This window comes from Phascolarctos cinereus, unplaced genomic scaffold, assembly GCF_003287225.1.
Source record: "Phascolarctos cinereus isolate Bilbo 61053 unplaced genomic scaffold, phaCin_HiC Scaffold_726;HRSCAF=1367, whole genome shotgun sequence".
In the NCBI taxonomy this organism is placed as follows: domain Eukaryota; kingdom Metazoa; phylum Chordata; class Mammalia; order Diprotodontia; family Phascolarctidae; genus Phascolarctos; species Phascolarctos cinereus.
In genome coordinates, this window is record NW_027556098.1 from 120,126,646 (window position 1) to 120,153,491 (window position 26,846).

General features: G+C 37.8%; 2 protein-coding genes across 3 annotated transcripts in view; both read right to left on the reverse strand.

Moving 5' to 3' along the window:
* Nucleotides 1–1,421, reverse strand: part of DYNLT2B (dynein light chain Tctex-type 2B) — a 25,824-nt gene extending 24,403 nt beyond the window's left edge. The window contains exon 1 of one of the 2 annotated variants that reach the window (XM_078146754.1): nucleotides 1,214–1,421. In XM_078146754.1, coding sequence (XP_078002880.1) covers nucleotides 1,214–1,311 — 98 coding nt within the window. In that variant the 5' untranslated portion in view covers nucleotides 1,312–1,421. The remainder of the gene's footprint in view (nucleotides 1–1,213) is intronic. The other variant, XM_078146755.1, reaches the window with a different exon arrangement.
* On the reverse strand, nucleotides 1,401–26,846 carry TM4SF19 (transmembrane 4 L six family member 19). The gene is made up of 5 exons (XM_078146144.1): nucleotides 26,664–26,846; nucleotides 25,991–26,068; nucleotides 21,134–21,303; nucleotides 19,704–19,887; nucleotides 1,401–1,514 (listed from the first exon to the last, which is right to left on the reverse strand). Exons 1-5 carry the CDS (start codon nucleotides 26,844–26,846, stop codon nucleotides 1,401–1,403), a joined length of 729 nt encoding a protein of 242 aa, XP_078002270.1.

The following is a 26,846-nucleotide window of genomic DNA, read 5'->3' on the forward strand; positions in this document are numbered from 1 at the left end:
TGTTTATAAGGTGCTTTGCATACAATACATAAACGCTAGCTATTATTAATAAACGATTTGGCATTCATACTTATGTACTTTGTCTCTAAGGTGGGAATATAAACTCCATGTGAATGGAGATTTTCTTTTCTTTTCTTTTTTTAAATCCCCAGTGCCTGGGGCACAGTAGGCATTTTAATAAATGTTGGCCCATTAATGCGTTCATTGATAGCCCTGGAGAACCCAAGATCAGCCCCTCCCCACAATGAGCAAATGTAATAAGGCCTTCGAGGGTGGGAGTGAAGACTAACAATGATGACAATATCAACTGTTGGGGGGAGGAAGAGGGGAGGGAGAGGGGAAGGGGGAGGAGAAGGGGGGAGGAAAAAGGGGGAAGAGAAGAGGGAGGAGGAGTAAAAGAGGGGTAGGTGTGGCAGCTAGGTGGAGCAGTGGATAGAGCACCGGCCCTGAAGTCAGGAGGACCTGAGTTCAAATCTGCCCTCAGACCAAACACTTGACACTTACTAGCTATGCTATCCTGGGCAAGTCACTTAACCCCAATTGCCTCACTAAAAAGCAAAAAAAAGGGGGGGGGCAGGGAGGGAAGAGAGAGGAGGGGGAGGGGAAGAGGAGGGAGAGGGGGAGGGGAAGAGGAGGGAGAGGGGGAGGAAACAGGGAGGGAGTAGTAGGGGGAGGAAGCAGTAGGGGGAGGGGGCACGCCTCAGCCCAGCAGTGGCAGGGTCCGTATTCCCACCACGGCTTACCCCTCAGAAAACAAATGGGGCACCTTCAGCACTCCAAAGTGGGGGGGGGGGGGAGATAAGCCGGACTCTGATGCCCCTGCAGGTGAGTCCACAACTAGACCCGAGCTTGCAAACATCCAGCCTCGGCCAAGAATCCCGCCCTCTCTTCCCCCGCCTCTGTGGCTCCCCACCGAGGAAGTGCCGGGGCCCGTTTACACCGGCCAGAGCCGATTGTTAAATTTTCAGGGCGAACATTACACCTCGGAAATCGGCAAACGGGCTACCTATCGGGATTCGATTTACTGCTCTGTTGATTGTCTCCAAACTTAAGAAAAGATAGAGGAAATCTTAAGGATTCAAGATTAAATTTATCGTGCATGATTTTTGAGGGGTCGCCTTCCCGGACAGCCGTTTGTTACAATTTTTACCAGCGCACCCCGGCTCCTAACCCGGCCCGCACGCAGGCCCTCAGCCCTACCCCCAGTACCCGCCTCTGCTGGAAGATGGGTCGCAGGATGTAGGTGTTCTCCAACCCTGCGTGGCTCTTGTCCTTGTCGTTAACACCATGAGAGGGACCCGAAACGGACATGGTCGCGGCCGGCTGTGAGACCCCGGCGCCTTGCCCGCTACTAGATGGAAACCGCGGCCGCCCGGAGACCGTCTCCTAGCAACGTGACGTCACTTCCGACCCGCCCCTTCCGCGCCCTCGGTATTCCCCTCGTTGAGAAATGGGGGGCTCTTTGTGAGCGTGCGCCTGCGCAGCCTCTGGAGGGATTCGGTCCTAAAAGGCTCCTTGTTGGGACATGGAAGTGGAGAGATGGAAGGGGGAGGGAAGGAGGGCAGGGGAAGAGAAGAGAGGGGGGAGGAGCAAAGGAGAAAAAGGGGAGGGGAGGAAGAAAAAGGGGAGGGAGGTGGTCCCTCCAAGACGATGCAAGGGCAGAATGCTTAACCGCACTGAGCAAAGGACATGAAAGGATGTAAAGAGCAAAGGATATAAAAGTAATATAATAATAATAGCCAGGGTTGATATAGCTCTTTAAGGCTAGCAAACATATTGTAACATGTTACCTAAGTGAACTCATTTGATGCTCACAACACAGCGAGAGGAGGAAACAGGCGTAGAGAGGTTAACTGACTTTGCCTAGAATCACACAGATAATAAATAAGTGAATCAGAATTCGAACTCGGATCTTCAGTCCTTTGTTCTACCCGACACCTAACTTGGCCTTAAAAAAAAAAACAAAAAAAATAATATACTTAAAGATCTATCAATCCTTCCTAGAGGCTGCTATGTACAAATTCAAATCCTGCCTTTTAAAGGCAGCTAGGTGGTTCAGTGGATAGAGCACCGGCCCTGAAATCAGGAAGACCTGAGTTCAAATCTAGACTCTGATCAAATACTTGACACTTACTAGTTGTGTGACCTTGGGCAAGCCATTTAACCCCAACTGCCTAAAGGGAAAAAAAATCTTGCGTTTTATATTTACCGAATGTACGAACTTGGGCAGCTCAGACTTAATCACTGTTTGCCTCAATTTCCTCATCTGTGATTGGGCATAGTGATAGCACCAAGGTGTTACCTAAATTCTAGCTATTATTATCTCTGGTGGCAATGTGTCCAGACCCTTGTCCCTCCTGGTTGCCCCATCTTTGGTCATGAGCTAATTAATATCATTCCAATGCTTAGCACAGTGCCAGGCCCATAGCAGGCACTTAATAAAAGTCTGTTGACTGACTAAATATGGTGCCCCTAAATAAACTTAATTTATTAAGTACCTACTAATGGCCAGCTTTGGGCAGCTAGGTGGCAGAGTGAATAGAGCTCTGGGCTTGGAGTCAGGAACACTCATCTTCCTGAGTTAAAATCTGATCTCAAGACACTTACTAGCTAAGTGTGACCCTGGGCAAGTCTCTTAACCGTATCTGCCTCATCTATAAAATGAGCTGTAGAAGGAAATGGCAAATTGCTCCAATACCTTTGCTAAGAAAACCCCAAATGGGGTTACAAAGAGTCAGAGACCACTGAAACAACTGAACAACAGCAATGGGCCAGGCCACTGTGCTAGCTTCTGGGTAGACAAAGACAAAAAAAAAAAGCAGCTAAGCACAATATTCCATAAGTACTCAAGAAAAGGAGGCATCATGCTGCCTGGCCTGGGGACTCATCCCCACCACCACAACACTCCTACACTTCTGTTTTTCCCTGCCCCCCCCAATGAATTTTTTAAGAGCCCTCTAAAAGTGTTGTGGTTTGGGGTGCTGGGAACTCCAAAGTGCAAGGGCACACAGGGAGGGTCTGCCTCGAAAGAATTCAACCGCTCAAGACTGCTTCAGCCAGAGTGACAAGGTTTATTGTAATGTCAATAGAAGAGAAAGATTCTAAGAATCTGTGCTGTTGTATCCACAATAGAAGTGGGCAAGATTCCTAATGAGTCTGCACAATTTAATGGGGGTAAGATTGGTACTTTTATACAGAAACTGACAGTGGGAAGATCTGGATGGAATTAAAGACTGACAAGTAGCCTGGGGTAGGCCAGGTACAGACAATGAAAGGAGTTAAGTGGTAGGGCCACAATGAAAGGACAGTTAAAAGGATTTTTGAGTATCTGGGTGGACTTCGATGGGCCAGATGCCTCAGGTAACCATCAGGAACTGGGTTCAGGGGCTGGGCTGTGTGGGAAAGTTCAAGGGCTTTTCCTTTTTAGGGGTCCAGATCCCTCATAATAATTGCTATGTTTCTTGTCAAATGACCTATCTACCCCATGCTGTCTCCCTTAATTAACTGAAGGGATTCCACACTCTTACACTTACACACTATTCTTTTTTTTCTTTTTTTAAAAATGTTTTATTTTTTCTCAATTACATGTAAAAACAAATTTTTTTTATAAATTTTAGTTCCCTCTCTCTCTCCCCTCCCCTTTTTGTGCAGTCATGCAATACATTTCCATATTAGCCATGTTGCAAAAGATAATGAAGATCAAAAAAAAAAAGGAAAAAAGAAAAAGAAAGAAGGTTTAAAAAGCATGCTTCAATCTTCATTCAGACTCTATCAGTTCTTTTTCATCACAAGTTCTTTGGACCTGTCTCTAGCATTGTATTGCTGAGAATAATTAAGTCACTCAGTTTTACACATCATTCTAATTAGAACACTGGAGCTGATTAAAGCTTCTCTGTTCCACCACTGACAAGTTGCTATGTCCTACTCCTCTGATTTCTGTGATTCAAAACTTCCTTCTGCTTAGATGAAAAACCCTTCCCCAAAAAGGAATTAGTTGTCATAAAGAAACAGTGGTTTTTTTCTCCTCCAGCAGAGGCTGGAACACCACTGGAGTGTATAGGGTGTTCAGGAAGGACTAGCCCCTCTGCTGTGAGGGTTGCCAAGCCTTTTATAGGGCTCCTCATCAACCTTTCCTGTCTACCTGGCATTCAACTTTCACCCGTGGTTCCAAGAAGCTGTAGGATTTATAGCAGCCACACCCTGGTACACCATCAACAGATGGACTAAAACTGATGGACCTCAAACCTTGGGTGAATTAGGGAGATGTCTACTCCAAGCATGTGGAGACTTCCTCCAGAAGAGTGGGCGGATGAGAACTATTTGTTCCAATTGCCATGAAGGCACCTGAAGCAGGTGCTATGGAGCACTTAGAGCTTGGTCAGACTCAGAAGATGCCAAGGTCATCCACTGCATCCTGGGCCATCACCAGTCATCTTGACTTGTGTCCTGACACCGGACTTCAATGACTGAGCTCAAGGCTGAGACTTTGTGCAACTCTGCCTCACTTAAAATCAATTCACATACAAGTCAAGACATCACCCAATGATGTCATTGGTCCTCTTTGAAAACAAAGGTTGAACAACAACAACAATAACTAGAATCGAGATCCCTTTGGTGCATACGCTGAAAGAGATGGCTGCCGAGGTTCCTTCCAAGTCTCAACGTCTGTTATTCTTTGAACTCAACCCCAGGCAACTTTTGAGATGGATTGTTTCATTGTTGGTACTTGTATCCCCAGAACCTAGCATAGTTACTGCTCCTTGATTGATTAATAGCCAGCCGTAACCTTCTCCAATCTCAATTCTCTGCCCTCCCTTTCCACTGAGCTTTCTGCAATTCTCTCTTTTAAACCACTTCATCCTAGATCTCTGCTTCACTGAAACCTAGAGACTACACTTTCCACCTATACCTTCTCTGAATCTAGCTGCTCTTCTCACTGCCAAAAAGAAGTTACATATATTTTTCTCCTACCTCACCCATAACTTTCAAAGCCTCACCCAGCCACTGTACATCAGCAACTGCCTCTCCCTTAGCATGTACTGCATCCTGTCCAGAGCTTTGCTGGTTCCTGGGTCATTTTCTCCTTCCCAATAAGTCACTTGCCTTACAGTTTTCCTCCCCACCACCTTCAAATAAAAAGACCTATAATGTATATATAACTTTAAGATTTACAAAATACTTTACATATATTATCTCACTTAGTTCCTTACAAAAGAAGAACAAGAGCAGGAAAAGGCAGGCACACTGCATATTTAAAACTTGTTTGTTTTTAAGGATTTTTTTTTAAAAGATCAAATTGGGAGGCATTGTAACATAGAGGACCAGTTTGGGCATTAGGAAGACTTGAATCCCAGTGCTAAGTCTGATAGAAACTTTGTGAACATAGCAAAGTCACCTAGCCTCTTGTACCCCCAGACAACCAAGAGGAGAAATTGCCTATGAATTAGCATTTGTTTCAATAGTTTCCACACCAGGCCTCCCCATACTACCTAAATCATGGGTCCAGGCCCCAGCTTCCCTTCCCTCCCTCACCAAAAAAAATCAACTTAGCCTCAAAATCATACTGATGACTCTGTGTATTGCACAGAGTAAATGCTTTAAAAATGCTATAGTTGATTCATATTGAGTTTGCAGATCACTAAAATTCTCTAGTATTTTTCAAAGAAATTTTTGTCTCTAGTCATGCCTCCTCCATCTTCTGTTTATAGAACTGATATTTTTAAACAAAGTATAAGAATTTAATTTTAATTTTTTTTAACCTGGCCTGTGATTTAATCAGTGCAGGAAACTGCAAATGAGGTAATTCAGCAATTAATAGTCTTAGAAAGTTACTATAGTGTAGGAGAAACTGAGGAGATTCTCCCCAGTCCCTGAGGAGATCCTCCCCAGATCCTTGTGTAACCGTCTCATGACCTGATGGTGTAACCACCTCATGACCTGACATAAAGATAAATTGTAGTTACCATGCATGGCGGAGGTGACCAAGGAGACAGAACATTAAATAATCAACAAACTATGTTACCCGGGAAAGCAATTCATCTCAAGGAACATTTTTCTTGAGAAAGGTGTGTAACTGTCCAAGGAATTGATCACTCCTCGGAGATTTACACAACAAACAGATATCTCGGGCTCTGATCAAGCCCCAACCTTTGTTAGAATGTGTGCATGTCCTGGACATGAGCTCACCAAGGACACATACAGAAAACAAAATACCAAGATTGTTTTTCCCTGTTTTACTTAGATTTAAAAGGGGTCATTTGGAAAGGGATTTTTGGCTTTGATGTCAGAGATAGGGATGCCGAATCTCTGTTCGTCAGAAGCAGAATGTGTGCACAGCTTCTGTTGAGTCGGAGCGGGACACCGCTCCATTGCCTCCTTGACCAGCCCTCTTGGCCCGTTCTTCAGTTTCCCCAATCTATTAGGTATTTGAGCTCGCCTGGTCAGTGAGTGTGTATCCTTTCTTTTCTTATTCCCCCTTTTTAAAATTTTGATTATTACTTATTATATTGAATATTATTCTCATCTTTATTTGTGTGTGTTTTGCATTAATCATTATTAATCATTGTAAAATAAATGTGATTATTTCTTAAATTTATACTGAGTACATGTCATTATATCTTGAGAGCCGAACCTAAATTGAAACTGTGCAGTTAGTAATCCTTTTGATTACATAGAGGTACAAAAATATTTACAGTCACTCTTTCTATGGTGGCAAAGAATTGGAAATTGAGAGGATACCCATGAATTGGGGAATGACAGAGCAAGTTATGGTATATGAATGTGATGGAATACTGTTGTGCTATAAGAAATGATAATGAGAATGGTTTCAGAGAAACCTGGGAAGACTTGTATGAACTGATGCATACTGATAGTGAGCAGAACCAGGAGAACATTGTATACAGTCCATTACAGTGCAAATATGCAAAGCACATATTTTATTGTCTTTTTCTTTTTATGTTTTTTGGACACAGCTATATGGAAATTTATTTTGTAAGACTATACATATTTGTAATATATTTTGTTTTTCTTGCCTTCTCAATGGGTGGGGAGAGGAGCAGGGGAAAGGAGAGAATATGGAACCAAAAATGAAATGAAATTGAATTCCTTTAAAAAAAAAAAGGAATGGAAGAAAATTCCCTGGGGGCACTGAGAGGTTTTAACTTACCCAGGATCACAGCTAGCCTAAGTCAGTGGTGACAGAACTCAGATTTTCCTGAGTCAGTGGCTGACTCTCCATCCATTATGCAACCCATATACTGCTTTTCTTTTTCCCCTGTTAAATTTCATTTTATTATATTTAGCCTCTTATTCCAGCCTATCCAAACCTTTTTGGATCCTGACTTTGTCTTCAATCAAAAACAAGCATTAATTAAGTCTTTCCTATATGACAGGCACAATTCTAGGGATACAACAAAAAGCAAAGACAGTTAACATGTTAGCTATCTTGATGCTTACTTTCCCAGCTTACTACTTCTTAAAAATTAAATTTAAATTTTTTAATCAACAAAAATTCACCTTCTCTCACTTCCAACCTCCCCTCTACTGGCTGAAAAAGAAAGAAAAATAAAAGCTTTGCATATATATACATATATGTATGTATGTATATGTATATATATATGTGTATATATGTATATATGTGTGTATGTATGTGTGTATATATGTATATACACACATACATACACACACAGTCAAGCAAAACAAATTACCACATTGCATATGTCCAAAAAAACATATCTCAGTCTGCATCCTAAGTCCATCACCTCTCAGACAGGGGGTGAGCAGAATGTTTCATCATGAGTCCTCTGGCATTTAGTTGTTCATTACATTGATCAGAGTCCTAAGTCTTTCAAAGTTGTTTGTCCTTACAATGTTGTTGTTACAATACAAATTGTTCTCCTGGTTCTGCTCACTTTACTTTCCATCAGTTCATACAAGGCATGCCAGTTTTCTTTGAAACTATCCCCTTCATCATTTCTTATAGCACAATAGTATTCCATAACATTCATATACCATAACTTGTTCAGCCATTCCCCAATTCACATATTCCTCTTTGGTTTCCAATTCTTTGTCACCACAAAAAAAAAAAAGCTGCTATAAATAGTTTTGTCCTTTTCCTCTTCCTCTGATCTCTTTGAGGACCACTTGAATTTTGAATGACTGACTTAATATTTTCTGTCTCAGATAGTTAAATTGTTAGTTTACTCGTAGCATTAAAATGGTGGGTTTCCTTTTTGTTTACAAATTAAAGAATCTGTTTCACACTTCCAGATCAGAAACTAGGAGGGTGTACTGTTTACTCTTGCAAACTCCCTACTGGCCATCATATTATGTTATTCTAGATTGGGCCTATTTTGAGCGCTGCAGCAAGATACCTTTGACTGCAAACTTCAAATCCTGATCTCTACTTTCAACTCCATGATGCACAAGAAATCCCCAATCAAATTTCTAACAAGATATTATTGCCAGACTGTAGCAGATCTTGTATGCCAGGTTAAGGAGTTTTGATTTCATCCTATAGGTATTGACTTTATATTGTAGTTAAAAGTTACACATTAGAATAATGGGTCCTGTTATATATGTCTATGGGCTTTATGAATGTAAAATTTTTTCTTTTTTCTTTTGAAGTTAATCATCAACAAACACAAATGTTTCAATACATAAAGAACAGAAAAGATAATTATACATTAAATTACGAACTTGTTTAGTTTCCTGAGAGCATATATTAAATTTAACAAGGTGCTAACACAATAACCCTTTTTATGTCCCCTTCTGTACTTCCTTTTTTCCTTCTGTGTATTTTTTCATGTTTTATTGACTGAACGAATTTTTTACTGGTAACAGTTGTTTGCATGTTATCTCCCTCATTAGAATATGATCCCCTTGAGGGTACAGATTGTGTTTTGCCTTTCGTAATATTCTCAGAGCCTAGCACAGTGCCTGACATCTAGTAAACACTTCATAAAAGCTTTTTTACTAACTCAGTATGATAACCTATATCTTAACTATTAAAAATATAAACTTTCAGCAGAAATACAAAATTAGTCCAAAATCAACTTTATTCAGACAGCAGTGCTTAGTTATGGACCTAGTACTAGCATTGTTCAGTTTTGATCTAGACAATGAAAGAGTCATTTCTGATGGAAACTTGTTAGAACAGATATATTGGCTGGAAAAGCCCTGTAGTCTCCTGATATTTACAAATAGAATTGTTCTCAAAATGTGGGGAGGTTCTTCAATCAGAGTCCATCGCAATTCTGACACTAGGTCTGTATCACTGAGGATGACTTTAAACTTCCATTTCACAGTTTCATAAGAGGGAATATACTTTTTTAAAAAAACAGTATTTTTTTTCCAATTACATGTAAAGATAATTTTAAACTTTTTTTAAAATTTGAGTTCTGAATATTTTCCCTGCCTCCCTCCCATTCCCCCTCCCTAAAATGGTAAGCAATTCGATATAGGTTATATATGTGCAATCATGTAAAACATATTTTTGTATTAGTCATGTTGTAGAAGAAGGAAAAAAAAAAGCAAAAAAATAAAGAAATTGAAAGTAATATGCTTCAATCTGCATTCAGACTCCATCAATTCTTTTTCTGGAAGTGGACAGAATTTTCCTTCATGAGTCCTTTGGAATTGTCTTGGATCATTGAATTGCTGAGAAGAGCTAAGTCATTCATAGTTGATCCTCACACAATGTTCCTGTTACTGTATACAATGTCCTCCTCGTTCTGCTCACTTCAGTCAGCATCAGACCATACAAATCTTTCCAGGTTTTTCTGAAGTCAGCCTGTTCATCATTTCTTATAGCATAACAGTATTCCATTCCATTCATGTACCACAACTTGTTCATCCAGCCCATTTAACGGGCATCTCCTCAATTTCCAATTCTTTGCCACCACAAAAAGAGCTGCTATAAATATTTTTGTACATGTAGGTCCTTTTCTCTCTGAGGGAATATGCTTTTGCACAGCCAAATGTTGCCCCGAATTGAACCACATAGCCTCAAATTTCAGTAGCTGGTTCTCGACTTGCCAACTAGTTTATATGGGCATTTAAAGCTCTTTAGAACCTTTCCTTATCTTGCCTTTCCAGCCTTATCATGCACTATGACTCTTCATGAACACAAAGGTCCAGACAAATTGGCATTTTTAGTGCTCCTCATACATACCACCCAATTTCCCACCTCAGTTCGTTTGCACTGGCTGTCCCTCATGCCTGGAATGTACTCCCTGCTCTTCTCTACCTCTTAGAATCCCTCCCCCAATCTGTTAGTGCCTTCTCCCCAAAATCATCTTTTAGTTCTTTTGTACTTTCTTTAAATATACTCATGTACGGGGTTCCCAAAAGTTTTAGTGAATTTTTAAGCTATTAGAATGACTGAACAAATTATGGTATGTAAATATAATGGAATATTATTGTGCCATAAGAAATGATAAAAAATAATATTTAAGATGAAATGTGGAAGATCTGTATGAACTGATGCAAAGTGGAGTAAGCAAAACCTGAAGAACAATTTATTCAGGAACATCATAGGTAAGCAACTTTGGAAAAAGAAGCACTCTGATCAACGCCATAATCAACTATTCTTCCAGATGAAATATGCTACCTACCTCCTGACAGAAATGTAATGAATTCAGGGTGAAGAATGAGAAATACATTTTCAGAAGAGGCCAATGTTGGGATTTATTTTGCTTGACAATCTGTATTGGGTACAAGGATTTAGTTCTTCTTCCTTTCAATTTGGAGAGGACGGAGAGAAGTAGGTGAAGGAAAAGGGCAGAGATAGTTACAAAAAAATAGTAGAAGAAGAAAGAAAAAAAGAGAAAGAGAAAGAAAGAAAGAAAAGAGGGTCACTGAACCATTTTTAAATAACCACAGGAGAAAAGAAGGTCCGTAGTAAGCACAAACAGAACAGCCTTGAAAATAATGCTAATTTATTAGATACTTTAAAAGAGAAACAAGCTGTATACAACAGTGATTTATAGCTTCATGTATAATCTTATTTTGTGTTTGTTAACTTTAGCATTAAAAAAAAACCTAAAAAAAAAAGGATTACTCAAGGAACAGGAGCTAATAATGAGACTCCTTTTCCCCTGAGACTTTGAAACCAAGCTGCTGCAAAGATCTTCAAATGTATCAGTCTTTCCTTCTTTTCATTTTTGCAGCTTATGTGGCAAAGCAGATAGAGCACTGGGCCTGAAATCATAAAGAATTGAATTCAAATCCAGCCTCAGACACTTACTAGTTGTGTGACACCAGGCAAGTCACAACCTCTAATTGCCTTAGTTTCCTTATCTATAAAATGGGGGTGGATAATAGTGCCCACTTCACAGGGGTGTTGTAAGGATCAAATGAAACAATTATTGTAAAGTGTTTAGCACAGCGACTGACACATAGTAAGCTCTATATAAATGTTAGCTATTATTCCAGGGCAATAAGGTCTGACACAGAAAAGAATTGGGAAGGGGGCAGAAGAAAAAAAAATATATTCTTGCAGAGCTGCTGGAGAAGGTATAATTAACACTGAACTTTGTCTTTTATAATAGTAAAAATTTCATTCATTCTATACGCAAGTGAGTAAATTCTTTGGACCCATGCCCAGAAAGGAAGACCAGAAATAAGGATGCAGAGAACTGGGGGCAAAACTAACCAAGAGAGAGATTGATGAATTACTATTTGAAGGTCCATATGTTAAGAGCCTAGGAGTGTATGTAAGGCACAGGTGAGAGAGTCTGGTAGCTCCAGTTTTGTGCATCACCTAATGATTTAAGGAGACACTGAAAGCCTAAGTTATCGACAGAGTTCATACATGCCCATTGAGTTGGCTGGGGAAGTTCAAGCTTGGAGCAGGGGAACTTGTTCTGATAGAGCCCTCCAAGGATTTGCTTAAGCCACACTCCTATTCCCATTGGAAGCACTCCCCTATGTGTGCAGTGGAATGGACTTTTAAACATTTTTTATCAATTTAAAAAATTTTATTAATTTTTTTTGTTACATTTTGAGTTCCCAGTTGTCTCCCTTCCCTCTCAACTTTGCATTAGAGAAGGCCAACATTTGATACAGACATATATGTGGAACCATACAATACATACTTCTATGTATCAGTTCTTTCTCTGGAGGTAGATAGCATTTCCCTTCATAAGTCCTTCATAGTTGGACCCAGATGGCTCTGGAAGAAAAAGTGAGGCTGGTGACTTTGCACAGCCCTCCCTCACTCAAATCCAATTCAATTGCAAGTCATGTCATCATCTTCCTCATGTCATGGTCCTCTTCGAGAAGGAAGGGCAAACCACAACCACAAATATTCATATTATTCAAAATAGCTTAGTCATTCACAGTTACTCTTCAAACAATATTGCTGTTACTATATACAACATCCTAATCGTTCTGCTCTTTTCACTCTGCATTATTTCATATAAGTCTTTCCATGTTTTTCTAAAATCAACCTACTTGTCATTTCTTATAGCAGAGTAGTATTTCATCACTGTCATATACCACAACTTATTCAGACATTCCCCAATTGATAGGCATTTCCTCAGTTTCCAGTTCTTTGCCACCACAAAGAGAGCTGCCATAAATATTTTAGAACATATAGGTTCTTTTCCTTTATCCCTGATCACCTTGGGAAACTGACCTAATAGTGGTGTTGCTGGGTCAAAGGATATAGGCAGTTTAACAACTCTTTGAGCATAATTCCAAATTGCTTTCCAAAATAGTTGGATTAGTTCACAAGTCTACCAACAGTTTATTATCGTCCCAATTTTTCCACATCCCCTCCAACATCTGTCATTTTCCCTTTCTATCATATTATCCAATCTGATAGGTGTGAAATGGTACCTCAGAGTTGTTTTAATTTGCAATTCTCCAATCAATAGTGATTTACAGCATTTTTTCATATGATTATATGTAGGTTCAGCAGCTAGGTGGTACAGTGGATAGAGTGCTGGGCCTCAAGGAAGACTCATCTTCCTGAGTTGAAATCTGGCCTCACACACTTACCAGTTGTGAGACTCTGGGCAAATCATTTAACCCTGTTTCCTTCAGTTTTCTCATCTGTAAAATGAGCTAGAGAAGGAAATGGCAAACCACGCCAGTATCTTTGCCAAAAAAAACCCAAATGGGGTCATGAAGAGTTGGACATGACTGAAAACAACTGAACAACAAATATATAGCTTTGATTTCTTCTTCTAAAAACTACCTGTTCATATCTTTTGAAAATTTATCAGCTAGGGAATGACTCATATTCTTATAAACTTGACTTAGTTCTCTATATATTTGAAACATGAGGACTTTACCCAAGAAACTGTCTACAAATTTCCCCCCAATTGTCTGCTTTCCTTCTAATCTTAGCTACTTTAATTTTATTTGTACAAAAATTTTTTAAATTTAATATAACCAAAATTATTCACTTTATATCCCATAATGCTCTGTCTCTTCTTTATTTGTAAGTTCTTCTATCCATAAATCTGATTGGCAATATGGTCCATGTTCTTCTAATTTACTTATGATATTTCCCTTTATGTCTAGATCATGTATCCATTTTGACCTTATCGTGGTAAATGGTATAAAATATTGGTATATACCTAGTTTCTGACAGACTGCTTCCCAGTTTTCCCAGCAATTTTTACCAAATAATGAGTTCTTATTCCAAAGAGTCAGCTCTCTATGCTTATCAAACACAAGGTTACTATAATTATTTACTACTCTGTATTGTGTACCTACTCAATTCCATTGATTCTATTTCTTAGCCAGTACCAGATAGTGTAGATAATTACCACCTTATAATACAGTTTAAGATCTGGTGATAGACCTCCTTCCTTTACATTTTTTTCCATTGATTCCTCTGATATTCTTGACTTTTGTTCTTCCAAATGAGTTTTATTATTATTTTTTTTCCAGCTCAATAAAATAAATTTTTTGGGTAGTTCAATTGGGCTGGCACTGAATAAATTAGTTTAAATGGAATTGTCATTTTGATTCTATTGGCTTGGCCCATCCCATGACCAATTAATATTTTACTAATTATTTAAATCTAATCTTATTTGTATAAAGAATATTTTAGAATTATATTCATATAGTTTGGGAGGTATACTCCCAGGTATTTTATTTTGTCTATGGTTACTTTAAATGAAATATCTTTCATGCAGGGCTTTGATGGTGATATATAGAAATGCTAATGATTTATATAGGTTTATTTTATATCCTTCTACTTTACTAAAATTATTAATTGTTTCAACTAATTTTTCAGTTGAATCTCTAGGATTTCCCAAGTATACCATCATATTGTCTACAAAAAGGGAATAGTTTTATTTCTTCATTGTCCATTCTAATTTTTTCAATTTTTTTTCCTTCTCTTATCACTATTACTAGCATCTCTAGTACAATATTGAATAATACTGGTAATAATGGGCATTCCTGATCTTATCAGGAATGCTTCTAACTTATCCCCTTTTCAGATAATGCTTACTGATGGTTTTAGGTAGATACTTCTTTATCATTTTAAGTAAAAAACCATTTATATCTATTTTCAAGTGTTTTTAAAGGAGTGTTATATTTTGTCAAAAAAATTTTCTGTGTTTATTGATGTAATCATATGATTTTTGTTGCTTTTGTTATTGATTAATCTATTATGTTAACAGTTTTTCTCATATTGAACCAGCCCCGCGTTCCTGGTATAAATCCCACTTGGTCACAATGTATAATCTTTGCGATATATTGCTATGGTCTCCTAGCTAGTATCTTATTTAGGATTTTTGCATCAATATTCATTAGTGAAATTGATCTATAATTTTCTTTCTCCGTTTTTGCTCTTCCTGTTTTACATATCAGCACCATGTTTGTTTCATCAAAGGAGTTTAGTAAAACTCCTTTACCTGTTATTCCAAATAATTTATTTAATATTGGAATTAATTGGTCTTTAAATGTTTGGTAGAATAAATTTATAAATTCATCTGGTTCTGTTGTTGTCGTTTTTTGGGGGGGAAATTCATATATGGCCCATTCAAATTCTTTTTCTAAAATAGGTTTATTTAGATATTCTATTTCCTCTTCTGTTAATTTGGGCAGTTTATATTTTTTGTAAATATTCTTCCATTTCACTTAAATTGTTAAACTTATTGGCATATAATTGGGCAAAGAAACTCCTAATAATTGCTATAATTTCATCTTCATTAGTAGTGAATTCACCCTTTTCTTTTTTGATACTAGTGATTTGATTTTCTTCTCTCTTTTTAAAATTCCTATTAACCAATGTTTTATCTATTTTATTGATTTTTTCATAAAACTAACTCCTAATTTTATTTATTAATTCAATGGTTTTCTTACATTCAATTTTATTGATCTCACCTTTAATTTTCAGCATTTCCAATTTGGTGTTTAATTGGGGATTTTTAATCTGTTCTTTTTCTAGTTTTTTAATTGCATACCTAATTCACTGATCTGCTCTTTTTCTATTTTATTGATATAAGCATTCAGTGATATAAAATTTCCTCTGATTACTGCTTTTGCTGAATCCCATAAAGTTTTAGTATGTTTTCTCATTATTGTTATTCTCTTTAATAATATTATTTACTGTTTCTAGGATTTGTTCTTTAACTTACTCATTCCTTAGGATTAGATTATTTAGTCTTCAGTTGATTTTTAATCCATGTTTCCATGGTCCTTTATTAAATGTAATCTTTTTGCATTATGATCTGAAAGGGATATATTTATTATTTCTGTTTTTCTGCATTTGATCATAAAGTTTTTATGCCCTAATATATGATCTATTTTTGTAAAGGTGCCACATGCCATTGAGAAAAAGGTATATTCCTTTCTATTACTATTCAGTTCTCTCCAGATGTCTATCATATCTAGCTTATCTAATATTCTATTCATCTCCTCAACTTCTTTCTTATTTATTTTTTGGTTAGATTTATCTAGTTCTGAGAGGCAAAGGTTGAAGTCTTCCACTATTATAGTTTTGCTATTTCCACTTGTAATTCATTTACCTTTTCGTTTATAAATTGGATGCCATAGCATTTGGGACATATATATTTAGTATTTATATTACTTCATTATCTATGGTACTCTGCTTATGTCTTAATTAAATCTATTTTAGCTTTAACTTTTTCTGTGATCATGATTGCTACCTCTGCTTTTTTTTTTTTACATCACCTGAAGCATAATACATTTTACTCCAATTCTTTATCTTTACTCTATGTATGTCTCTCCTTTTTAAATGTGTTTCTTGGGGCACCTAGGTGGCGCAGTGGACACAGCACTGGCCCTGGAGTCAGGAGGACCTGAGTTCCAATCTGACCTCAGACACATAACACTTGTTAGCTGTGTGACTCTGGGCAAGTCACTTAACCCCAATTGCCCTCACCAAGAAACAAAAAATAAATAAATGTGTTTTTTGTATATAACATATTGTCAGGTTCTGGTTTTTGATCCATTTTGCTCTCTGTTTTCATTTTATAAGTGCGTTCATCCTATTCATATTCAAAGTTATAATTACTAGTTGTGTATTTCCCTCCATCCCGTTTTTCCCTGATGTTAATCCTTCTCTTTCTCTTTTTACCCTAACCTTCCTCAGAAGTCTAGTTTCCTTCTGACAACTAGATCCCTAATCTACACATTCTTCTAAGAGTCTCTCCCTTGACCTATCCCCTTGCCTTCCTATTTCTTCATAAGTTAAGAAGATTTTTATACCCAACTAAATGTATATATTATTCCTTCTTTTACTCAGTTCTAAATAAGGTTCCCTCTCTGCTTGCCCTTCACCCCTTCTTCTACTCCACTGTAAAAGTTCTTCCATTCACACCTCTTCGTATGAGATAATTTGCTCTATTTTACCTCTTCCTACCCAATTTTATTTTTTAGGATTCTCCCATCATAATCAACTCAACCCAAAGCCATATATATATATATTTTCTAATACCCTAGTGATGATAACATTCTTAAGTGTTACAAATATCATTTTCCCATATAAGAAGTAAACAGTTTAACCTATTAGATTTTCATGTTTACCTTCTTATGTTTCTCTTTACTCCTGTATTTGTAAGTCAAATTTCTGTTCAGTTCTGGTCTTTTCCTCAAGAACGCCTGAAAATCTTTTGATTCATCAAATATACATTTTTTTTCTCCTTGCAGGATTTCACTCAGCTTTGCTGGGTAGATTATTCTTGGTTGAAAACCTAGCTCCTTTGCTTTTCAGAATATTATATTTCATGCCCTTTGGTCTTTTAATGTAGAAACTGCTAAGTCTTGTGTTATCCTGACTGAAGCTCCACAACATTTGAATTATTTCTTTCTAGTCACTTATAATATTTTCTCCTTGACCTGAGAGCTTTGAAACTTAGTTATGATGCTCCTGTGAGTTTTCATTTTGGGATCTCTTTCAGGTGGTGATAGGTGGATTTTTTTCTATTTCTATTTTATCCTCTATTTCTAAAATTTCAGCACAATTTTCCTGAATAACTTCTTAAAGTATAGTGTCCAGACCCTTTTTTGATCATGACTTTCAGGTAGTCCAACAGTTGTTATGTTATCTCTCTTTGAGCTGTTTTTCAGGTCAATTGTTTTTCTAATGAGATATTTTATGTTCTCTTCTATTTTTTCATTCTTTCGATTTTGTTTTATTATTTCTTGACGTCTTATGAAGTCATTAGCTTTCTCTTGCCCAATTATAATTTTTAAGGAGTTATTTTCTTCAGTAAGTTTTTGGATCTCTTTTTCAAATTAATTAACTTTCTTTTCATAATTTTCTTGATTTTATTGCATTACTCATTTCTTTTCCCAGTTTTTTCTCTATATCCCTTATTTGATTTTTAAGCTCTTCCAAACACTCTTTTTGGGCTTGTGTCCATTTAAAATTTTTCCTTGAAGCTTTACAAGGAGCTGTTTTGACTTCATTGTCTTCTTCTGAGTTTGAAACCTGATCTTCTCTGTCACTGTAGTATCTATGGTCAGGTTCTTTCTCTGTTGTTAACTCATTTTTAATGGCCTATTTCTTGGCTATTAACTTTATGTTAGGATTTTCATGTCAATAATTGATAGATATGTCCATTGAGGATACAGTAAAGAGGGCTGGGTAATCAGTGGAGAATGTGTTTCTTACTTCATCTAAGTACCAATTTTAAATATCAGTCCTTTTCTTTATGTTTCCTTGCTTCCACAATCAGCTTCTTTTTGGGAAGAAGGACAACTTGAGAAGGGCATCTCTGCTGCAGACTGGAAGTTAAATCTGAAACCAAATAAACCAATAAGTATAAGAGGAAAATAGTAGTGCTCATCAAAATTTTCCCTATATGAGTTCTGAATTTGGGCAACTCAGTGGAGACCAGACTTTTGGATTCACTGTCCAGCCTAATGAGCAATGTCTGCCTCTCCACCTGGCTGCATAGTCTATCCATTTTCTCTAACGTCTTCCTCAAGCCAAACAGCCTTTAAAACTATAGCTTCCAGAGGAATGCAGGGAAAGAGTACAGCAGGGGACATGTAAAAAGCTCTGCCCACTTGACCATAGGCTATGAAAAGGTAAGTGTTCCAGCCTCCATGCTTTGGCCCTGGTGGTTTGGAGAACTCCAGGATGTTCTTCTAGCAGTTCCCATAGAGTTAAAGCAGTTCTGATGTGGAAGGGAATAGGAACAGCATCTATGTTTCCCTCTGCCTTGTTCTCTCCCCAAAATACAGACAGACAGACAGACAGACCAACACACACACACACACACACACACACACACACACACACACACACACACACACTTTACTATCCCAACATTCCATCTGTATCCCAGTCCTGGTGATACTGGTTTCCCTCAACTTCCTTTTACTCACCCTATCTAAACAGCTGAAAGTTTTCTAGAGGCTTCTTGTTAGCAGTTAATTTGCATCTGAAATGTCTCTACTAAAATAAATGGAATTGCCTCAAAGTCTTTCTTTTTGGGATTCTTTTCTAACCTAACATCATTTCTAGAACTGTCTTCTCCTCTGTCTTTCTCCATCTATGTCCTTTGCCTTTTTGCCTTCCTGGTCCATGAACACCTTTATGGTCCCTCTAGATGCTTCTTGTAACTCAGGATTTCCCCTTTCTCATCTCACCCCAATACACATACATTCCTTTACCCATATTCAACTCTAGTTGCTAACCACTTGGACTCTCTGTCTCTATCTCTTAGCTCAACCAGAGGTAGTTAGGTGATATAGTGGATGGAGTCCTGGTCTTGGACCTAGGAACACCTGAGTTCAAAATAGCCATGACCCTGGATAAATCACTTAACTTTTCTCAAGCTCAGTTTCCTTATCTATAAAATAGGGATAACAATAACACCTACCTCACAGGGTTTTATGAGTCTTAAATAAGGCAATATATGCAAATCCCTTCACAGACATTAAAGCCCTAAACTAATATTAGCCATGACTAATATGGAAATGTATTTTACATGAGCACATACATAACTTATCTAAAATTCTTGCCTTTTTAGGGAGGGTGGGTGGGAGAAAATTTAGAATTCAAAAACATTTTAAAATGAATGTTAAAAATTGTCTTTACATGTAGTTGAATAAAATAAAATACTATTTAAAAAAGAATTGTAGGGAAAGAAAAATAATAAAATAATGTTAGCTATTATTATTATTATTACTCAAGGATTCTAAAGAGGAATCCTAGGAGATGCTAAAGCCCATTTTGCCACAGAGGCACCTAAAAGAGAAATTACCTCTCTCTTCTCAAAGAAGCCACAGAAGAGACCCAAGAAGCTGTTGATTAGCTGAGCTAATACCAGGAGAATCTGGATGATGCTGACACTCAGGAGTGTAGAGAAGAAAATCACATGCCAGATGACAGCTCTGCGGGGCTCAATGCAGACTGAATCCCAGAGGAAGCGGTTATAAAGGTAATTCCTATCCCAAAAAAGATAAGAAAACCAAGTAATGAACACAGAAAACTAAATAAAATAAATTAAGAAGCCCAGACAGTCTAGAAACAGGGACTTCATAAAGTGGAACAGGTACAGAACTCTTGTATAAAGAGATTAGGTTTTCACCTTCACTGGGCTCAAAGTTAAAGGAAAATAAGAGTAAGACTTCAAATCAGAGCCTAAAAAAGGAATTTTGCTTCAGAAGGGTTAGATGCTGTAATGAAGCAATCAATCATACAATAAGCATTTAAAGTATTTATCATGTGTTAGACACTGTGTTAGGCATCGGAGATACAAACACAAAGAATAGAATTATCTCAGCTCTAAAGGAGTTTACCCACTCCCCCCATTCTGGAAAACAAGTTGTAAAAGTATACTCAATCCTCCACACTCCCTGAAAAGTTACTAAACTATTCATTCTCTTTGACCTAACAATCCCTCTACTAAGTGTATACCCCAAGAAGACCAAAGATAGAAAGAAATGTCCCATATATTTATAGCAGCACTTTTTATGACCAAAACAACAATAACCACAAACTGGAAACAAAGTATCCATTGGGTAATGGCAGAATGAATTGTGGTATGTGAAAGGAACCGAATATTCTTGCACTGTAATTAATAATGCACATTAGTAATTCAGAGAAATATGGGATGATTTGTGTAAACTCATGCAGAGGAAAGAAATAACCAGAAGGACAGTGGATATAATGATCACAACGCTATAAATGAAAGCAACAATAAAACAATAATTAAAAGACAATTGAACCCAGATTAAAAGCAATGACCAATCTTGGTTCTGGAGGTCAGAGGATAAAACACAATTTCCATAAAACACAACATTCAACAGACATGATAGATTAACTAGTGGTATGAAATTTGGCAGATGAAGTCAGATGTGGTCACTGTGTGACCCTGGGCAAGTCACTTAACCCTGTTTGCCTCAGTTTCCTCATCTGTAAAATAAGCTGGAGAACAAAATGACAAACTACTCCAGTATCTTTGCCAAGAAAACCCAAATGAGGTCATGAAGAGTCAGACAGACTGAAACAACTGAATGACAACAACAAAAGACAAAACAAAGACATCATTAACAAATTAAGAAAAATGATGAGAAACAGAATGAACATTCTCATTTCCTGGGAAAGGACTGAGGTTGTCAAGCTATCATTTGACTTCCAAAGTCCCTTCTATTTCCAAAACTATGGTCCTATGATGATCTTCCTGTATACCTGTCATTCAGGCCTTTAAATGGATAGCCATGCTTCGAGGCTTGTGTCTCATTGGATGAGGGAACGTCAAACATGCAGAAGGGACCATCCTTCAGGGCCACGCCAGATGTGATAAAACAAACAAAGGCCCCTAAAAGAGCCAGGCAACCTGCCAGCGTGGAAACAAGCATCTACAGGGGGAAGGGAAAAACAGTGAAATTAAGTCTGGGACAGAGTTACCCACTAACCTACAGTGTGACCCAGGCAAGTTACTGTGCCTCAGACTCTCTCCCCACCCCACTGATATATTTGTTGTTCAGTCATAGCCAACTCTTTGTGACTCCATTTTTGGGGTTTTCTTGGCAAACATACTGGAGAGGTTCACCATTTCCTTCTCCAGATCATTTGACAGTTGAGGAAACTGAGGCAAATAGGGTTAAGGGTTTGCTCAGGGTCATGCAGCTAATAAGTGTCTGAGGTCAGATTTGAACTCAGGAAGATGAGTCTTCCTGTCTCTAGGCCCAGCACTTTCTGCACTATGGTGCCACCTAGCGTCCTATTGATACATAGTCATGGCAATTCACTTCCCCGAGTCCAACTAAGATGATATGGGGATTGGAATGATGCTATGTATCTCACAGAAGATGAAAGAGAAGTACCAGGATTTTAGGACACAGGCTTTTCTCAGTATGGAATCCATCTGCATCTAGAGTTTCAGTGCTCAAAAGTCAGCAGGTACTATAGGGCTTCACAACATCTTCACATCAAAAGCTTTTACAGATGACTTTGATTCAGCCCTTGATCTCACTAGGTAGACTGACTAACTGCTGACTAACAGTTCCTCCAAAATATGGCCAAATCTTCCCATCTAGATCCTGACTTTCTCAATCTTCAATTCCCTCTCAAAACAAACACAGGAGAGAAAAAGAAAAATTCTGAAAACACCTCTTTTCTAATAAGCAATTCTGGTAACTAGTTTGTCATTTGCATTCGTAACTAGCTTTAGCATATGATATGGTCCTTGGGCTGATAGGTGACTCAGTGGATAGAATACTGGGCCTGGAGTCAGGATTTGGCCTCAGGCACTTACTAGCTGTGTGACCCTAGGCAAGTCACTTAATCCTGTTTGCCTCAGTTTCCTTATCTATAAAATGGGGATAGTAATAGCATCTACCTTCAAAGGTTGTTGTGAGGATCAAAATGAGTTAAAATGGTAAAGCACTTAACACAGTGTCTGGCACACAGTAAATGCCTATATAAATGTTAGTTATTATTATTATTATCTCTGCTAGCTTCCAGTTCACTTCCAAATCTAATTTCTTAAAGGAACCAGATTATTTCTTCCACAATGTAAAGTTTAAAATACGTTTGAGTAAAAAGTACATCATTTAAAAGAAAAAAAAAACACATACAGTACTTTTTCCATTATTGCCCCGAAGCCTAACGTACACAGAAGCTATGCGTATGTTCCAGAAGGTTTTGATTTTAAGTTAAAAAATTCACAGTGAACTCTGGAAAACAATTTAGAATTGTGCAAGAAAAGGCACTTAACTATTCATTCCCTTTGATTCATATATCTTACTGCTGGTCATATACCCCAGCAACATTAAAGACAAAAAGGCTGCATATATGCCAAAATATCTACAATATAATTGTGTGTGACAAGAAATAACTGGATATAAAGCATGTGTGTGTGTGTGTGTGAATACACTATTTGAAGAATGACCAAATACATCACATATGAATACAATGGCATGTATTGCGCACTCAGAAGTGAGAAATATGAGGAATTCAGAGGAACATAGTAAGATTTGCATGAACTGATTCAGAATGAAACAAGTAGAATTTAGAACAATACACACAATAATTATAACAATAAAAACGAAAAGAACACTAAAATGAAACTGATTGATGAGTAACTGTAAAGACTAAGGTAGAAGACTATGGGTATGAAGCACTGAATACACTGTGTATACAGTCATTGTGTCAGCTGCTTTTGCTTAATCATTTCTCCTTTTCCTTGTTATGAGGAAGGGTTCATTGAAGAAGTATCCAGAGACGATTGTTGTATAAAAACAAAAGGTGTCATCAAAACTTCTGTTTTAAAATAACATTTTCCAATGGCAATTGTGAAAAATAAATTTTAATTTTAAAAATTGCAATTGTTTTTGCTTTCTCTTGTTTTTATAGCACCTTTATTACTTAATATATTCCTCCTCTACCTGCAAGCCATCCCTTGTAGCAAAAAAGTGAAAAAGAGAGGAGGGGAAAAAGAAGTTCAGCATAACTAACCAACAACCCAATCTGACAGAGCACTACTCTATATCCATAGTCTCCCACTTCCCTAGAGAAGGAATTTCTTCTCCTGGGACAAGCTTGGTCATTATAATTACAGAATTCAGTTTCCTTTTTCTTTCCACTTATATTATTGAAATCACCATGCTTATTGTTTCCCTGGTTCTTACTTCACTTTGCATTAATTAATCAACATTTATTAAATGCCTTCTACACACCAGGCACTGTGACAAGGGCTGGGGATACAAAAAGACACAGAAGAGTCTGCCCTCAAGGAGCTTACAATGTAATGAGGGAAACAACATGCATGCAAACATATACAAAGCAAGCTATAAGCAGGATAAATTGGAAATAATTAACAAAAGAAAGGCACTAGAATCAAGAGGGGTTGGGGAAGGCTTCCTGTAGAAGGTGGGATTTTTGTTAGGACTCAAAGAAAGCCAGAGAGTTCAGTAATCAGATCAAAGGATGGACAGCATTCCAGGTATGGAGGACAGCCAGAGAAATGCCTGGAGCTTTATACCAGCTCATATAAAATTTTCGATGCTTCTCTGAATTCTTCCTATTCACGTTTTCTTACAGCACATTTCACTACATTCATACCCCAGAATTTGTTTAGGCACTCACCACTCAGTTCGCATTCACTTTGTTTACAATTCTTTGATACTATTAAAAGTACTTGTATATTTTCTGTCTTTGACCTTAATAAAGCATATGCCTACCCTGGGTACATGCCTGGATGTGGTAATTTCAGTCATTTTTAACTCAATTGCATATTGCTTCCCAAAATAGTTGGACCAATTCACAACTCCACCAAGAGTGCATTAGTATGCTTGTCTTTCAGAAGCTCTTCCAACATCGACTATTCCCATCTTTTGTCATTTTTGCCAATTTGCTAGGTTTGAGGTGAAACCTCAAAGTTGCATTGATTTGCATTTCTTTTATTATTACTGATTTGGAGCAATCTTTCATAGAATTGTTGATAATTTACAATTTTTTAAAAAATCTTTAAAAAACATCTTCGACCCTTTATCTATTAGAGAATGGCTCTTGATTTTATATATTTGTCTCAGTTTCCTATAGATAGATCTTAGATATTAATCCTTAATAGAGATATCTGGTGAAAAAATATCAAACCCCTAAACTTATAAGGGCAGAAAACTTCACATAATATAAGAAAATTATGTGGGCTAGAGCATTAAAAGTGGGAATCCAGAGGTCCTAAGATTCTCCTAGAGAACAGCACCTCCCACCTTGGTCTGCTTGACTGGAGGTCAGTAAATCAAGAGGCAAGGCTAGAAGATAAAAAGTCTAATTAGCATCAGTTGGTGGGCAGTTTCCAGGTAGATAGCAATGCTTAGAACAAAAGGAGATATGCACATAAATGGTTTTACTCAGTCTAATGGCAGCATTAAAGGTTGGAAAAGAAGCCTATCAGGTGAGTCTGCTCAGTCACTTTCCCTTATTTGGGATGTTGAGTAATAGGGACAGGAGAACAGGTAATCTGGGATAGAATGGGTTAACCTTGGGGCCTCAGGATTTGCCAAACAAAAGATTTGTTCTAGTGGGATGTTTTCACCTTAGCTAATCTTATCAGATATCCTGGCAAGAAGCCTCTAAGGTAGTGGAGGTCACCTTCAAGATAGAAATAAGTAGGATCATCCTGTCCTTGCTAACCTGGGGATCTCTATTTTCATAACTTTGTAGCTCTGTTTCTCTAAGGTTACTTTTTCTGGGAAGATAGTGTTTTCCTAAAACTCAAAGTACAGAGGTTTTATCCTGTACATTTCTCTATAATACAAATAACCTTTGCAAACCTAAACAAATATGGAAACAAAATAAATAATTTATGTGTCGTAAAAGCTTGTGAGAAATAATAATACTTTATCAACGGACATCTCTGGGTACCTGCTATATAACTTTTTTTTTTTTTTAGGCAATTGGGGTTAAGTGATTTGGCTAGAGTCACACAGTTAGTATGTGTCTGAAGCCAGATCTGAATTCAGGTCCTCTTGACTCCAAGGCTGGTGCTCTATCTACTGCACCACCTAGCTGCCCTCTGTCATGTAACCCTGGACCTCAGTTTACATGAGGGACTTGACCTGTATCCTAAGTCCCTTCCAGCTTTGACATTTTATGAAATAAAATAACCTGGAGGTCTTTATCTTCACTATAGATGGAGATAAAAATCTATCAATATTATATAGGCATGTATTTAATATAATTTAATACATGTGTATAATATACATGTAATATAAAACTAGATAATAAGGCTGATCTCCAGTCATCCTGATCTAGATCTGGCCACTGGAACCAGACGGCTCTGGAGGAGAAAGTGAGGCTGGTGACTTGCACAGCCCTCCCTCACTCAAATCCAGTTGACTTGAAGATCATGGCATCATCTCCTGATGTCATGGTCCTGTTCAAGAATGAAAGGCAAACAGCAATAACAACAAAGCTAGATAATATATAGTTGTATTATATACTTTCCTATTAAGGAATATACCAAACTAAGTAATGAACTACAATAAAAAGACATAAGAATCACAACACTTTAAGAACTAGAATAAAAGAACCACTTACACTTTTGCAGGGCCCAGTGTTACTGAAGCAGCCCCGGCGCCAGCCTATCAGTGTGATGAGGATGGCTGCAAAGAATACCTATGGAAAAAAAAATAAGGAGAGAGTACAAGGAGAGCCAGGTTTTTAGTAGTTCTTAAGATCCCACCTTCATGCTGAGCAGGTTAGTCAAATACCCTGAATATATAGGAGTATCCTGCATTTCAATATCTTATTCAGTGTCTTTTTTGTGGGGGGTTGGGGGAGAAGGGAAGCAATCGGGGTTAAGTGACTTGCCCAGAGTCACACAGCTAGTAAATGTCTAAGACTGGATTTGAACTCAGGTCCTCCTGACTCCAGGGCTGGTGCTCTATCCACTGCGCCACCTAACTGTCCCAATTTATTCAGTTTCAAACCATCAGAACATAATGCGTTTAAGCCCTGTCTGACCATGCTGATAGGAGTCAGTTCACAGTCCTTCCCCCAATCAGAATATTCCTTATATTATCCAAACTACAATTTGGCAGCCTGGTCCCTAAGATTCTTCTCTTGTTTCCCAGTCATGCTTGAAACCATTTCAAGTTTCAAATCAGTGTGTTGGCTCCTCAGGAAAAAAACTTTCTCTGACCTAATTGAACACCCACCATGAGAAAGAGCAGAGAAGGTGACCAGTGTGGAGAAGAAGGTATTGGCTTACCATCAGGCCACCTCCCCAAAGGCCCGCACCTCTCATAGCATGCTTGCCTATAAGGCCATTCTTCAGATAGGTCACTTCCCAGTCAGGAAAGAACAGAGCAAGATTGGCACCAGCTGCAAGTTGGGCTGAGATACCAAGGCTGACCCCCAAGATGCGGGAACATGATCGAGAACACGCCATCAT